At 49.2% G+C, this 15,354-nt stretch overlaps 1 protein-coding gene across 1 annotated transcript in view; it reads left to right on the plus strand.

Annotated features, from left to right (window-relative positions):
- Window positions 1-15,354, plus strand: part of GRIK3 (glutamate ionotropic receptor kainate type subunit 3) — a 106,517-nt gene that overhangs the window by 66,558 nt on the left and 24,605 nt on the right. Inside the window, exons 6-10 of the mRNA XM_079325591.1 lie at window positions 2,271-2,444; window positions 5,967-6,110; window positions 8,282-8,389; window positions 11,905-12,018; window positions 14,910-15,113. Coding sequence (XP_079181717.1) covers window positions 2,271-2,444; window positions 5,967-6,110; window positions 8,282-8,389; window positions 11,905-12,018; window positions 14,910-15,113 — 744 coding nt within the window. The remainder of the gene's footprint in view (window positions 1-2,270; window positions 2,445-5,966; window positions 6,111-8,281; window positions 8,390-11,904; window positions 12,019-14,909; window positions 15,114-15,354) is intronic.

Raw genomic sequence — 15,354 nt, forward strand, 5'->3', positions numbered from 1 at the left:
GTGGGACCTGAGAGGTGGCCAGGGCTGGTGGTTTGACAGATCAGAGACCAGGGGTCTGGAGCTCAGGGATCTGATTTGTCACATGCAGTCACATTCTGAGCAGTAAATCATCAGCTTTTGCAACAAAAATTATCTCTTCACAACAATTTCTGGAATACAAACTGAAGGGTGTGATTAAAAAGAAGGAACAGACCCATTCCAGCAGGTCAGGCACAGAATTGCTGTCCCCCCTCCCAGCCAGAGTCATGAGCACCTGTCTGAGGTCAAACCACTGTATTTGCCCTTAGCTCCCTGAAGTCATTTAAAAGCCAACATTGTGGCTTGGTTTTCACAGTGCACTTTAACAGAACGTGCAGGCTTGCACTTGCAATTTTTCAGGGTTAAAAAAACAGCCCAAAAACCTGAGTCCCAATTGCCATTGTAGGGTGATTAATGATTTGGTCCCTGCTGCACCTGCAGATTTGAGCACTGCATCCATCAGCAGTGAGCCCTGGGGCTGCAGAGGTTGGGGCAAGGCTTACAGAAAAGATCAAACCCCCAAAGCTTATTAAAGCAAAACAGCCACAAAACCCTCACTGCCCCACGGAGAAGGATGTCTCAGTTGCTGGTGAGTGCTGCTGTGCTTTGCTTAGGGAAGCAGGTTTGGGATTCCCCCTGTGCAGATGGGTGCTGTAGCTGGGTGTAGCTGCACCAGCACAGCCCCTCACAGAGCACAGAGCAGCCCCAGCACAGCCACAGCACCTCATCCCATACTGAAAATCCCTTTGATCAGCCCTGGGGAGAGCAGTGAATGTCACAGATTCACCCCCACGCTCCACTGCAGACGACTCGTGGTGCTGCCTTTGCACCTCCCCACATCCACAGTGCCACGAAACACTGGCAGAAATCGTTCAGGAAAAATGCTGATGAAATATGTCCCACCCAGCAAATGGTTCCCATTAACCAAGCCACCCCTGGCTGCCATCCCACCACGTTCCCTCGGGTGAGCTGCTTGGCTTTGGGGAGCAGATCAGCTGCCACACGCCCCTGGCACGCTGTCTAACCCCAAACTCACCCCTGAAGCTGATATTCAGACACGTGGAGAGCCAAGAGCTGCCCCATAGCAGCTTTCCCAGTGCCCCCAGTGCTCTCCCAGTGCCTCCAGTGCTCCCAGTGCCCCCAGTGCTCCCAGTTTCCCCAGTGCTCCCAGTGCCCCCAGTGCTCTCCCAGTGCCCCCAGTGCCCCAGTGCCCCCAGTGCCCCAGTGTTCTCAGTGCTCCCAGGTCTCCCAGTGCCGCCAGTGCTCTTCCAGTGCTCCCAGTGCCCCCAGCGCTCCCCCAGTTCTCCCAGTGCTCCCAGTGCTCCCAGTTTCCCCAGTGCTCATCCAGTGCTCCCAGTGCTCCTCCAGTGTTCCCAGTGCCCCCAGTGTTCCCAGTGCCCCCAGTGTTCCCAGTGCTGTCAGTGCTCCCAGTGTTCCCAGTGCTTCCAGTGTTCCCAGTGTTCCCAGTGTTCCCAGTGCTCCCAGTGCCCCCAGTGCTCCCAGTGCTCCCAGTGCTCCCAGTGTTCCCAGTGCTCCCAGTGCTCCCAGTGTTCCCAGTGCTCCCAGTGCTCCCAGTGCTCCCAGTGCTCCCAGTGTTCCCAGTGCCCCCAGTGCGCCTCGCTGAGCGCTGCTCACAGGCCAGCAGCCAGCAGAGCTCAGCACTGCCTGGCTCTGGTTCTCACATCACATAAAGGGCACCCTCATTCATCTGCAGACTGTGTGGGCTGGTTGGAATGTCAAGAAATGCGTCTCAGTTCCTCTCTGGTAGTCTGCAAATTGGTGTTTTGCATTCAGAGCGACTCTGTCACCCGCAGCACCCTGTGGGTCTCAGCACTGCCAGCAATCCTCTGTGGAAAGGCCCATGGGAGCTTCAGACACAGAAACTCTGCCCTGTCCCCCCTCCCTGGGTCACAAATCTCTTTTTTCAGAGCCTCAGGCAGTGATTCTGCTTTTCTCCCCAAGTCCTCTCGCCTCTTTCATGCTGAGAACAAGTTCTTTGGTAGGAGTTCCCTTCTGCTGCGTGTGGGGAACCTGCACATACGGCACCCAAATTCCACCAACACCTCCAGCCCCCGGCAAGCAGCGACTGATGGCAGCAGACAGCACAATCCTTTAATTCCTGAGGGATCTGTACTCCCTCCCACCTCCTGTGGGCTCTGCTGTCTCACTCCAAACACAGACACCAACCGACGCAGAAAACTCAAACAAAACAAAGCTCAGCAAAATGTTTAAACCAATTTCTCTCTTTTAAGGATCTTTATGCATTAGACCTAGAACCATACCGCTACTCTGGGGTGAACCTGACCGGATTCCGGATCCTCAACGTGGAGAACCCACACGTGTCCTCCATCATTGAGAAGTGGTCCATGGAGAGGCTGCAGTCGGCGCCCAAGGCAGAGCTGGGGCTTCTGGACGGCGTGATGATGGTACAGGCACCTCAGGCAGGGCACAGGGCTCTGGAAAACAGGGCTGTGGGAGCCCTGGGTGTTCCCCTGGATGCCTCTAGACCCCCCTGGCAGGGGTCTCAGAGGACCCCTGTAAACTGGATTTAAGCCCCTGGGAAAAGTTACTGTCGTTGCAGGAAGAATTACAAGTCACAAAAAATAAGTAGAGTATAAATTAGGTTGTTAGAAGATAGAAAAGTGAATTTTTTAGAAATGTTTGTATTTGAAGCTAATATGGAGGATTTTGGGCGTGGCATGTCTTTTCTTTCTGCTTCTTCTTGCCATCAATGTTAAGTGCCAGGCTGGCATTATTGAATGGGTTTGGGACAGAGTTGGACAGTGTGATAAAATTGTCATGTATTGGATAGTAATTGTAAATATTAGACACGTAATTTATATTATAAAAGATAAGTCCTGCCCCAAGGACAGGCAGTGTGCCTTGGATCTCAAGCTGAACAGACCACTGTTAGCTAGAGAAAGAATTTCTTAGATAAGAAACAATAAACAACCTTGAAAACCTCAGAAAACAGCCTCCTGAATCTTTGGTGACCAGCTCAGAAAACCTAAACTTTAAACCACCTATATGTCCTGCTGTGTGGATCTCAGGCTCAGGAGACAGTGGCTCAGGGCAAGGTGGTAAGGAAGGCAGGAATAGTCATTAAGGCCTAAATATTACTATTTTTTTGGTTTTTGTACCAGTAACAACTCATCCCAGGTATCTGCACTGAGGTGCTTTCTTGCATTCTTTAATAACTGTCCCTCAAAGTCTGGGGTGAAGCCCACACCCCACTGCTGTGGTAACACTCCTGCTCAGGCAGATTTCCCAGCAGACAAGGACGTGTCCCAGAGGGCTCCAGCTGCCCCTGAGAGCAGCAGGACACTGACTCCCAGGGCTGGGAGCAGCACTGGGGCTGGACCAGGCACTTTGCCGAGATAGAGGCAGGGGAAAACTGCCAAAGCAATGCCCAGAGATGGGCTGTGCTGCAGTTTGATGACTCCTTTTAGGGTCTGATGGCAGCTCTGCTCTGCTGAGTTACTGCTCGGAAGGTACAGCACCTGCTCGCCCATCTGTCTTCCTTGCCAGGCTGTCTCTGACCCCCAGAACTGCTGACTGGCTCCCTCCTTCCCTCTCCCTTTAGATCTGCCAGAACCAGCCCTGCTAAGTGGCAAAGCCTCCCAGATTTTCACCTTGAAATGGGTCCTTAGGTGCCTCCTGTTGTGTTTGTTGTTAGGGGACAGACTCCCACTGTCCTGCAGGCTCCTGCCTGTCCCCACGCCTGAGCTCTCCTGCGCCTGCAGCAGGGCTCAGTCCCCAGCTCTGCCTCTCCTCCCAACCTCTCTTTGCTTTTTCTGAGGCATCCTTCCTTTGATTCCTGTTTGCCAGGTGTCCATCCAGTGGGGCCCTGGACTCAGCTGGGCATTGCAGTCTGTAATTCACCATGAAATTGCATGGACATATCCTTGCCCCCCCTTTCCTCTGCCCCAAACTCACCAGCCATCCCTGCTGAGGTCCATACCCACCCACAGATGCAGGTGGGGCTCCTGCTCTTCATGCTTGGCTGAAGAGGGAAGGGAAGGTCACAGGGATGGCTGCCAAGGCTGGAGGATTTTCTCCATGGCTACGTCCTGTTAGATGTTTGCTCGGTTATTTGCTGTATTATTTTGGTTTATTGTGGTTTATTATGCTGCTGATACACTCACATCTGTTTTGTGGCTCTGTGAAGCCAGCAAATAATGTATTTTCACTAGGAGGTCTTACCACATCAGAGCAAAAAATAAATCCGATTCTCCTGATCAGTGTTTGGATGTGAGATGGGGTATCTCAAATTGAATTTAAAATCATCACATTATATGGGGGGGGAGAAAAGTTCTCCCTAGTTCAGATCACTGAAATGCTAGAATATGTTACAAAGCCATGAGGTCCTGATTTTGGTGACAGCTTGTGTCATTTTTGGAAAACTGTGTGCCCACAAACATCTCTGTTTCTTATTTTCCCACGTATAAAATAGTGTGGAAAATATGTTCTCGTATAGTTTTTATTTTTTTTTTTTTACCACTCAGACAAAACAGACTCAATAAGAAAACTCTGTTACTACCTTCTACATTTAGAAGCTGTTGCCTCCCTCTTTGACACCACAGCAGGAACTGTGCAAGAAACAACCCGGGTAGTCACTCACAGACAAACAACACTTCCAGAATTGCTGATTTTAGACAGAACCCTGTGCCTTTAGTCTAAAAACCAAGAAATTATCAAGCAGGGAACACGGACAGAGCAACCCAGGGGTAACTCAGGGTGGATTCCACCTTTTCCTAAGACTGCCAGGGCCACCAAGGCTGTCACCTGTTGGAATCAGTGAGTTGGGGGATTCTCTGAATGCTTCAGGGAGGAATCAAAGTGCAATGATTGAATTAAACCTTTGGATGGATTGAAGCACATTAAGACACTCACACATAAAGTGGAAGTTTAAGTGTAAGTTTTATTATGAGCTCTGGTAACTGAAAGGTTTCAAATGCCAAAGTTGCACTGCGAGTTCTAGTGAAGAATGCAAAACATATTAATGTTTTCAGTAGAGGCTCCAAGACTGTAGTTGCAGACTACCCTAACCCTAACCCTAACCCTAACCCTAACCCTAGGTTGTTGTAGTCTACAGCTTAGACATAATAGAGTTATAGTAAGAATATTGCTTACATTTTTCAGATGGAGCAAGACAGGTCGTATGCATAGTTTATACGTAACCTGGTGTGCTAAGAAACTGGAATTCTAATAGGTTAAGGAGTGGTGATCTGAGCTTGCATCTCAGCTTGTTGGGAAGATTCTATATAAGAGTTTGTATTGGGGAGAGTTGGTGCTTTTTGACACTGCTTCTCACCAAGGGCTCTTGCCATTTGCTTTTATCATTGCTTTTTGCCATTGCTTTTTGCCATTGCTTTTTACCATTGCTTTTTGCTATTGCTTTTTACCATTGCTTTTGCCATTGCTTTTTACCATTGCTTTTTGCTATTGCTTTTTACCATTGCTTTTGCCATTGCTTTTTGCCATTTGCTTTTTGCCATTGGTTTTGACATTGCTTTTGCCATTGCTTTTTACCACTGCTTTTTACCATTGCTTTTTGCCATTTGCTTTTTGCCATTGGTTTTGACATTGCTTTTGCCATTGCTTTTTGCCATTGCTTTTTCCATTGCTTTTTGCCATTTGCCATTGCTTTTTACCACTGCTTTTTACCATTGCTTTTTACCATTGGTTTTGCCATTGCTTTTTGCCATTTGCTTTTTGCCATTGGTTTTGCCATTTGATTTTTGCCATCACTTTTCTTTTTGCCAATGCTTTTGCCATTGCTTTTACCGTTGCTTTTGCCATCGCTTTTCCTGTTTGCTTCTCAGACTGACGCGCTTTGTAATCAACAACCTTTTAGCAACTATCAGCTGCTTTGCTCGTTCAGGATAACTGAAGTTGGAGCCCAGAGCAGCGGAGGTCAATAACCTCAGGGTCCCTGTTCCCTCCAGACAGACGCTGCCCTGCTGTACGACGCGGTGCACGTGGTGTCCGTGTGCTACCAGCGCGCGCCGCAGATGACCGTCAACTCCCTGCAGTGCCACCGCCACAAGGCCTGGAGGTTCGGCGGCCGCTTCATGAACTTCATCAAAGAGGTAAAACACGTTTTATTTTACTATAAACGCTCCCCGTGAGCGGCTTCATGCCCTGTAGTGAGTCGGGAGTATCCCTGAATTCTTCAGGGAGGGAACAGAGTGCAGGGATTGAATTAAAGCCTGCGCGTGGATTGAAGTATATTAAGCCACTCACAGGTAGAGGTGTAAGTTTAAGTTTTAGAATAAGTCAGTAAGTTTTAGTTTGAGCTCTAATGCTTTTAGTAAGTGAAAGGTTTAGATGCCAAAGTAGAAGTGCGAGTTCTAGTGAAGGTTAAAAAACATGTTAATGTTTTCAGCAGAGGCTCCAGGACCACATCTGTAGACAGTACTTAGACATAACAGAGCTATAGTAAGAATATTGCTTACATTTTTCAGATAGAGCAAGACAGGTCGTATGCGTAGTCTATACATAACCTGGTGTGTTAACAAACTGGAATTCTAATAGGTTAAGGAGTGGTGGTCAGGTTTTCATCTTAGCTGGTTGGGAAGATTCTATATGAGTATGTATTGGGAAGAGTTGGTGCTTTTTGCCATTGCTTTTTGCCGTTTACTTTTACCATTTGCTCTTGCCATTTGCTTTTGCCGTTGCCTTTCTTTTTGCTTTTGAGACTGATGTGCTTTGTAATAAATTATCTTTTAGCAGCTATTAGCTGCTTTGCTCATTTAAGATAACCCAACAAAGTTGGTGCCTAGAGCACCAGAGGTCATAACCTCACATTTGGTGCCTCGTGTCTAGTATCTCACTCATAACCTCACAATGCCTGAAATAAATCTGAAACCCTTCAACAAATACAACTCCTTTTTATTTCCTTAATTTAGTCTGGCCTCAGTTTTCAGGCAGCCCAAAAAGACATCACAGGCTGAGCGCGCAGCTGTGTTTGCTCCAGACATTCCGTGTTTTCCTCGGCTCCCAGGGGGCTCCCTGAGTTGTGTGTCCCATAGGCAAACCACCTGCACGCCCAAATGAGCAAACACGAGCCTCCCCAGGACTCCAGGGTGGCGAGGCTGGGAGCAGGCTGTCACTGCTCCTCAGGAATTAATGAGGCAGAGCCAGAGGAGCGTATTTACTGGGAGAAAAGCCAGTTATTCCCCCCTGAGAATACATTATGCCACCTTGATCACACTGGAATACTTCAAGCTCCCCCACCCATAAAGGAAACACGTTTCCCAGTGAGCAGCCTGCTCAGGGGAGAGAGCCTGAGGCTCAGCTCCCCACTGCTGGGATCCTGCTGAGCAGCACACTGCAGCAGCCTGGCATTCCTACGGGAGCATCCTCCTCAGGACAGGGCTGCAGCACAGCCAGCACTGTGCCCAGGCATCAGGCACCTCACTGGCCCCCAGCTCCTGCTCTGCAGCCACACAGCACCGGGGACTGGGGGTTCTATTGCTTCCTAAATCAGAGATTCATTCTAGGAGTGCTGCAAAGTGAACAGTGGGAAAGAAATTGAATTACGGGAGGGGTTTTTTTGTGTAATTGAATTGAGGCATCTTTACCCCAAACTCTTGGTCCCAGTCAGACCAGGCTGTTCAAGACCTCAGTAAGCCAAACACTGAAAAATCTGTGGGATGTCCTCAGTCTGAGTGAGCATCTGCCCTGTTCTTATGCTGTACAAACTGCAGCAAGGCACCAGCAGCACATGAGCCCAGACTCCTGTGCCTGTTCCCAAACCTCAGATCTTGCTTACATGAACACGTTCTTGGCCTCTTCTGCTCCACTTTCCCTCTGGAAGGACAGAGGGAAGCACTCCTAACATTTAAGCTTCCACACACCTTGGAAGCACCAGTAAGTTCGTGCACAAAGGGATTTTTTCTGGCTGGAGCAGTCTCAGAGCCAGCTCCCTGCAGCCAGCATTTATCAGCACTACAAGGATAAACGCAGCACACAAGGATGCTGTGATAAATGCAAGTGCTTTTCTACTGAGTCATCACGTCCTGCAACAGCTGGTGAGCACAAAAGGTGCGAACAGAAATTGTAGCAAGGACTGCAAGAGAGTTAAGGAAATCTCCAGCTCCGTCTGCAGTCTGAGCAGTGACGGAGGGATTATTAATTAATCAGGCTCTTTAGGGAGAAAGAACCAGCATAAGGACTAATTAAAAGAACATATAGTGGAGGGCAAAAGATTATTTATGATACTAAGTAACAGCCCTGCTACTTTTTCTCCCTTGCACAGGCCCAATGGGAAGGATTAACAGGACGCATTGTCTTTAATAAAACCAGTGGTTTACGGACAGATTTTGATTTGGATATCATCAGTCTCAAAGAAGATGGCCTTGAGAAGGTAGGCAGGGTTTGTTTTATCTGCATGTGGCTGAGGATAATGCTGGTGCTCAGCAACACAGAAATGGTTGGTGCTGTATCGATTCCAGGTTTCTGGGGTTTATATAAAAGGATATTCACTTTGTGGGATTTCTCAGATCCTTTTCCATGCTCAGCCATGACTCACTCGCCCTGAAGCCAGTGCGTGGGATTACAGATTGCAGAAGTGCTTGTGGCACTTTCCTGGGATAGTGGAGGCTAAAGAAACTTTCTGAGCATCCATTAACCCCTCCCTGCCCTAAACAGGCAGGAATTACTCCTGTCCCACTCCCTCTTGTTGGCCTGGCTCACAAACTCTCAGCTCTTCTCCGAGAAGACCACAGCTGTGGAGATCATCATCTGTACTCATTTCCCACTATGAAATTGCCCAAGGCTGGGAATAGCCCCATTTTACTACAGCCTGGAACTGGCAGGAAGATACACTGGGTGTTTTGTTTATTATATGAGGGACAATGAGCCTGGTTGGGGATGTCATGAGGGTCAAGAGCATGAAGGCTGCAGCCTTGTGTCCTCCAAATTAGTGCAGATCTTCTCCAGGCACAATAAAACCATGCTGATGTGCAAATATGATCCCAGGTGTGCTTGGGGACTTAATTTCCTTCTCTTCAATTACTTAAAAAAAAAAAAAGAAAAAAAAATTAGAAGGCAGCATGCACATCCTTAAAGCCCTGAGAATGCAGGATTTTAGGTGAGATCAGTTGATGACAAACAGAGCAGCGAGTGGCCAGGGCTCAGGGAGCTGAGATTTCCAAGAAATTCTATGATTCTGCCTACTCTGTGAGCAGCTCTGCGTCCCTGCTCTGCTACAGGTGTCTGTCACCTGTAGAGGAGGGATTTGGCAGGGCAGCAAGGAGCTTTCTAGAGCAGGGTCTGCTTTGCGGCAGGTACCAGGTGCCCGTGGCAGCCAGCACGGTGCTGGCTCTGTCCCCCTGGGCAGGGTGACAGCTTCTGAGCCCACGGGACACCTGGCTGGCAGCAGGGAGGGATTTCAATTACCTGAAATTGAAATCCCGTGCATGGCCCCGGAGCAGAGGGAATTAATCACTCAGCACAGGGAGGCAGCCCCAGGGCTGGAGGCAGCCGTGGATCAATTCTCTGTTTGGAGAATGAGGCTCCCAGGATCCTCAGTTTGTTTTTCCTGGGCTTTGGAATGAATGGCTGCCACACTTGCCCACCACAGTGCCTCAGGTAACACAGCTCAAGGTCAGCACAGCCCTCTCCTGCTGGGGAGGTTTTGGTGTCAAATACGGAATAAAGAAAACATTTCAAATCAACCCTGTGACCTTCAGTCTCGGCGTGGTTGGGAAAGGCAGGACAGAGCTCAAGGTGCCTTGCAAGAACTGAGCAGCAGCTGACCTTTGTAGCCTTATTTTTTTTACAAAATACTTTGTTTATACAGCCTAACCTGAAAACAACAACACATCTTTTTGAAGCCCAGCAGCAGCGACACGCTGCTGGAGAGATGTGTTGGGCAGGTAATAGAGAACGTGCCAGCCTTTGATACCACATGAATCCAAATGTCTAAGCACAGCCACAGTATCACCTGTCAAAGCAACACCCCTCAGGTGTGCTGAGCAGAGCTGGCACCAGCTGGAGTTATTGCAGTTCTCTGTCACATCCAGCCCACTGGAAGCTGCCAAACCCTGCACACCCCATCAACTTTTGTCTCCAATAATTCACAGATTTCACAGTTCCCACCATTATTTTTCTGAAAGCTTCATGTCAGCTCCAGAAGGGTTTTAAAGTATCGATGTCAAATCTCTGTTGAAGCCTGAGTTGTGTCAATAGTTAATCTGAACTAACAAAATGCCAAACCACAAACAAATCCCAGCTGGATTGTGCATTATGTATCACAGCTTATGTTTGTTGAGCTTTAGGATTGAACCCCTTATCCTCATAGCTCCTGGATGTTCCAGGGATTACAGGAGTATTACCAAATCCTAATTACATATGGCTTGACTATCTGACTCACACAGTTCTCTTAAAGCACGTTTTCCTTTTTCTTCCTTTTTTAATATTTTAAACTGATTAATTCAGTCTTAAGTGCCATGTATTTAATTTTCTTAAAGAGAACATCGCAAGGCAGACATGATTGGGGCTGCAGTGCAGTAAACTGGGGCCTCTTGGACTTGCTTTTTTCCCATCAACAATAATAATAATTTTTGACATTGCAGCTGTTGTGTGATCCAAGGCAGAGATGGGAGATCGCTTCGGTTTTACCTGAAATATTTAAAACCTTTCACAAAGTTCATGGAAACTCTTCTAGAATTTATGACAATTTTTTTTTTTGCCAGGCAGCATTGCTCATTACAAAGTCTCTTTTTGGGGATGCAGTAAAACCAAGTTCTCCCCTTGGACTGCTGAAGAGGCTGAGGAATCTTAAAAACAGCAATAAATAAAAGATGGGAAGCTGCTGGCTCCCTGGTGGATTGAGCTGGCTGCCTTTGGCTTCTCTCTGAGTCCCACCTTGCAGTTTGACCCTACAGATGGATCATTCTGTTCCCATTTCCATGTGGGGCTTGTTTTTTTCTCACTGTCAGGCTGGCTCTGTGGCCATCCTGCTCCATTTGCTGGCAGCACTCCCACATTCCTCCAGCTTTCCTGACATTTTATCTCACTGTCACAGTCCTTCAGCCACTCCTGCCTTCAAAGTTTGTCCCAAAGCCTCCCCTGCTCCGTGGAGATCAGGTTAACAGGCTTAGCCTCGCCCAGATGACTTCTTAAAATAGAGACATGTTTTGCCATTTCTGGATCAATAGACTTCATTAAAGTCTAATAATTCATTAAATTTGACAGCTTGAGAAAACAGAGCACCTGAAATAGAGCTGATGTGCCTGTGCCATGCCTGGGCAGGGCTGCTGCCACCCCCTCCTCCAGGTTTGCAGTGAGGACTGAGACCCTCCCATTGCAGGGATTGCCCAAAGGGAGAGCCAGGGCCCTGCCAAGAGTTATGTTAGAACGCTCCAGGTGATTTTCCACAGCACAGAGAGCAGGAATGGTCCCTATCAGGGATCTGCAGAGCTGGTCAAGCTACTTTTAATTCCCTCACCAAAGCAAATTGGTGGGGAAATGGAAAAGAAAGGAAATGGACTCAGATTTGTGGTTATTTTTCTTTTGTTGTGCTTTATCCTTGCCCAGATTTGACTCTTTAGCATGATTTGATTGTTGCTCTATGAGGTGCCTTTGCAAATTGTTCATTCATTCAGCCCCTAAATTCCAGTCCCCAGAGTCTTCATCCACTGCAGCAGCACAGGGACAGTGGAACATGTGCCACTGGACTGACCTGCAGCTGAAAGATTATTCCATGGTTTTTCATGGAACATGGTAATTCCAGTTTTGCTGCAGACAAGAGAAGGAATTCCCCTTTTCCAGGTTAGTAGGAAGCGAGTGAGGAATGTAAGGTGGGGATTAAGGAATGCAGGTAGGGACTGAGGGATTTGGGATGGGGGCTCACTATGTTGGTTTGGTCCCTTTCAGGTTGGAGCATGGAGCCCTTCGGATGGTTTGAACATCACAGAAATCTCCAAAGGACGAGGGCCCAATGTCACGGACTCGCTGAGCAACAGATCTCTGATTGTCACCACTGTGCTGGTAGGAGACTGCAGGCCTGTCCTTGCCCTTCCCCATGTACCCCAGGGATATCCAATATCTCTGAAAGCTCACAGCACCCCAGTACAGATCTGCTGGAGGAGGCTCTGCACGTGGTCAGGGCTCATGGGGCACCCAGTGCCCGTGTGCCTGAAGGGTGACCTGCAACACCCCCGGTGCCAGCACCCCTGAGCAGGCTGCCAGCCCCCATGGAGTGGCCAGCAAGGCTGGCACAGGCCAATGGGAACCACAGCAGTCCCATTAAATGGTGACTGCATCCTCCTGCAGTGGCAGATGTGGTTCAGCTGGAGCAGTGCTCCTGGAGAAGGTGCAGTTTTTATCTGGGTAGGAAATGTTTGGCTCCTCCCCTGGCTGGAGCATCTCCCAGTGGGATGATCTAATTTTATCAGTTATGCACTGGGACTCAATGGCCATGAACAGGAGATATCTCCTGGAGGGAGGATGGGTTGTGGAAAAGATAAAGATGATTGCCCCAGCTGGTTTAAAGATGGCCCATTAGCAGATAATGTGTGCCAGGAGATAAAGATCACTGCCACACCCAGTTTTAAACAATGGCCCATTAACAGGAGATGATTCCCACAGAAATAAGAATCACTGCCACACCCAGTTTTAAACAATGACCCATTAACAGGAGATATCTCCTGGAGGGAGGATGGGCTGTGGGAAAGATAAAGATGATTGCCCCAGCTGGTTTAAAGATGGCCTATTAGCAGAGGATATCTCCCATGGAGATAAGGGTCACTGTCCCACCAGGCTTCAGCTGATGATGATAGAATACACATTTCTGGTCACATCCTGTGTTGCAACCCAAGGCACCTCAAAGGCCATGGTGCAATGCCAAAGGGGCAGGAGGGGACTGTCACCCATCTGCCTTTGACAGGCTGTTGAAAGGCAACATTTCCACCTCACATACAAATTACGTAAAGCACAGGGTGATATCAGTTCCCATTAATTGTGCCACTCCATGGGCCTGCACACATGCCACGGGCTTTCCAACTCAGAACCACAGCTGTCCTGGATCCCTGTGCCTAGGGGAGCAGGAAATGTGCTCAGACCTGAGTTCTGCAGTACTTACACTGCATATGCTGGAGTCCAAAATGTAAAATGCAACCCTAGATGTTATTTGCATTTGCAACACCCCTTTGTAGTTCTGCACTGCTGTAAATGACGAGAGAAGAGCCATAGGAGGAGCCTTTAAAAGAAAAAGCTTGAAAGGTTGTTTTTTCCCTTTTTGCTCTTATTGCAGTGACTTGTTGGAAGAGAAATATTACCCCAGCAGCCAGTGCCGCTCTCCCCAAGCAATATGGGAACTGTGAAGTTATGAAATTGAGGGCACCTTCACTGAGAAATCGATTAGCAAACTGAGAGAGCTTGTGAATTGGATGTCTGGCTATTTTCAGTAATAAATTGTGAAATAGTCCGTGAATAAGTGGTTCACAGAGTTCAGAATTACCCCCTAGGAAATGTTTGAGACCTGGAGATACATTACTGAAGCGAGTGGCGTCCTAATGTTCAGTGCTTCGGCTGTTAAATATGTATGTAATCCCTACAGCGCTTCCCAAAATTAATAGTGCTTTATGGCTGCTCTGGAGCTGGCGTATTTATATCCAGATCCATAGATTCAGCTGATTCACAAACAAAGCACTAATTCCAGAGCAGAGAGCCGAGGAGGCGGCGGGGGAGAGCAGGATTGAGCCGAGCTGCGTGTGCCAAGTTAAACTCCATGGGCGTGATGTGATCAGCTGGGCTTCAGAACTCTGCAAATGTCTGCTGCACATCCCCTCCTGACCCTGCTGCTGGGCCAAAGGAGCCCTCCCTGCCCCTCAGAGGGGGCACAGAGCTGGGCACAGACCAGCACCACCAGCTCCAGGCTGGCACAGCCCCACCTGAGCCCCCTCCTCAAAGCACCCCCGGGCAGGGCACCCATGTCCCACCAAACCACTGTGACAGGGCTCTAACGTGGGCTACAGACCTGCCCTCCCACCTCTTCAAGCCCCCCATGCCTGAACAAAATCATAGAGGGAGTTTACCAGCACAAAGTCCCTCACCTTCCCTTGCTGGCCACCCCACAGCAAGGACAGCAGCCCTGCAGACACCCCCAGTTTGAGCTAGGGACTCGCTGTGGGTACCTCACTCTCCTCTTTCCTCCCATCTCTTGCCTGCTGCCCACCACCTTTTCCCATTTCCATCTGTCCTCCACACATTTTCCCCTCAGGCTCCCCAGTGTTTCTTGTCCTTGGTGGCTGCCCAAGCCTGAGAGGCACCAAGGGATGCTGGACTTCACTGTGTGGCTTCCCTTGCCAGCCCCTGCTCGAGGGGAAGGATGTACAGGTCACTGCATTAACTCCTGACCCCTGTGCTCAGCTCTTCTGTGGTTCAGACACCTCCATCTCCCCCAGGCAGCCAAAAGTGCAGCACAAAGTTTCCCTGGGCAGTAGCAGGGCCTCATGTCCATCAGGTGTTGCCAACACAGAGGAGTGTCAGTGAGCTGAGTGTGAGGTTTTGGGGTGCCCCAGTCATGCACAGCTCCCTCACCCTGAATTTCACCCACTAGCACCACTGTGGTGAATGGAAGCTACAGAGTGCAGGGCTTGGGGGTGAGTTTGTCCTCCCCCTCTCTCACTGTTTCTAACACTTCATTTTCAGAGCATGAAATGGTTATTTTTCTCCCTGAAATCCTACCAAATGGAAAACAGTTGGCCGCTCAGAAGAGACAAAATTAAATTTTGTGGGGTAAACAAGGTTGCTAATTAGCTGATGCGCTGTGCAAAGTTAATTTACTCCCAACATGTCACAGTGCCAGCCCAGCCTGGTGGCTCAGGCTGACCTGCAGAGGTGGTCCTGAGTGGTGACTTTTTGCTTTCCCTGTGCAGGAGGAGCCCTTTGTGATGTTCCGCAAGTCAGACACGGCGCTGTTCGGGAATGATCGCTTCGAGGGTTACTGCATCGACCTGCTGAAGGAGCTGGCCATCATCCTGGGCTTCTCCTACGAGATCCGCCTGGTGGAGGACGGCAAATACGGGGCGCAGGATGAGAAGGGACAGTGGAATGGAATGATCAAGGAGCTCATCGACCATGTGAGTGAGCCGGGGACGGCTGACGAGGGTTGGCTGTGCCAGGCTGTGCCAGACTGTGTCAGACTGTGCCCAGGCTGTGCCAGACTGTGCCCAGGCTGTGCCAGACTGTGCCAGGCTGTGCCAGGTTGGGCCCAGGCTGTCCCTGGGTGGGACAGGTGGCATTTCTCACTGGCCCACAATATCCACAGCGAGCTCCTGGCCCTGCCTGGCTCCATGTCACACGGGTTGACAGAGGAATGTC

The sequence above is a fragment of the Erithacus rubecula genome, assembly GCF_903797595.1.
Source record: "Erithacus rubecula genome assembly, chromosome: 23".
In the NCBI taxonomy this organism is placed as follows: domain Eukaryota; kingdom Metazoa; phylum Chordata; class Aves; order Passeriformes; family Muscicapidae; genus Erithacus; species Erithacus rubecula.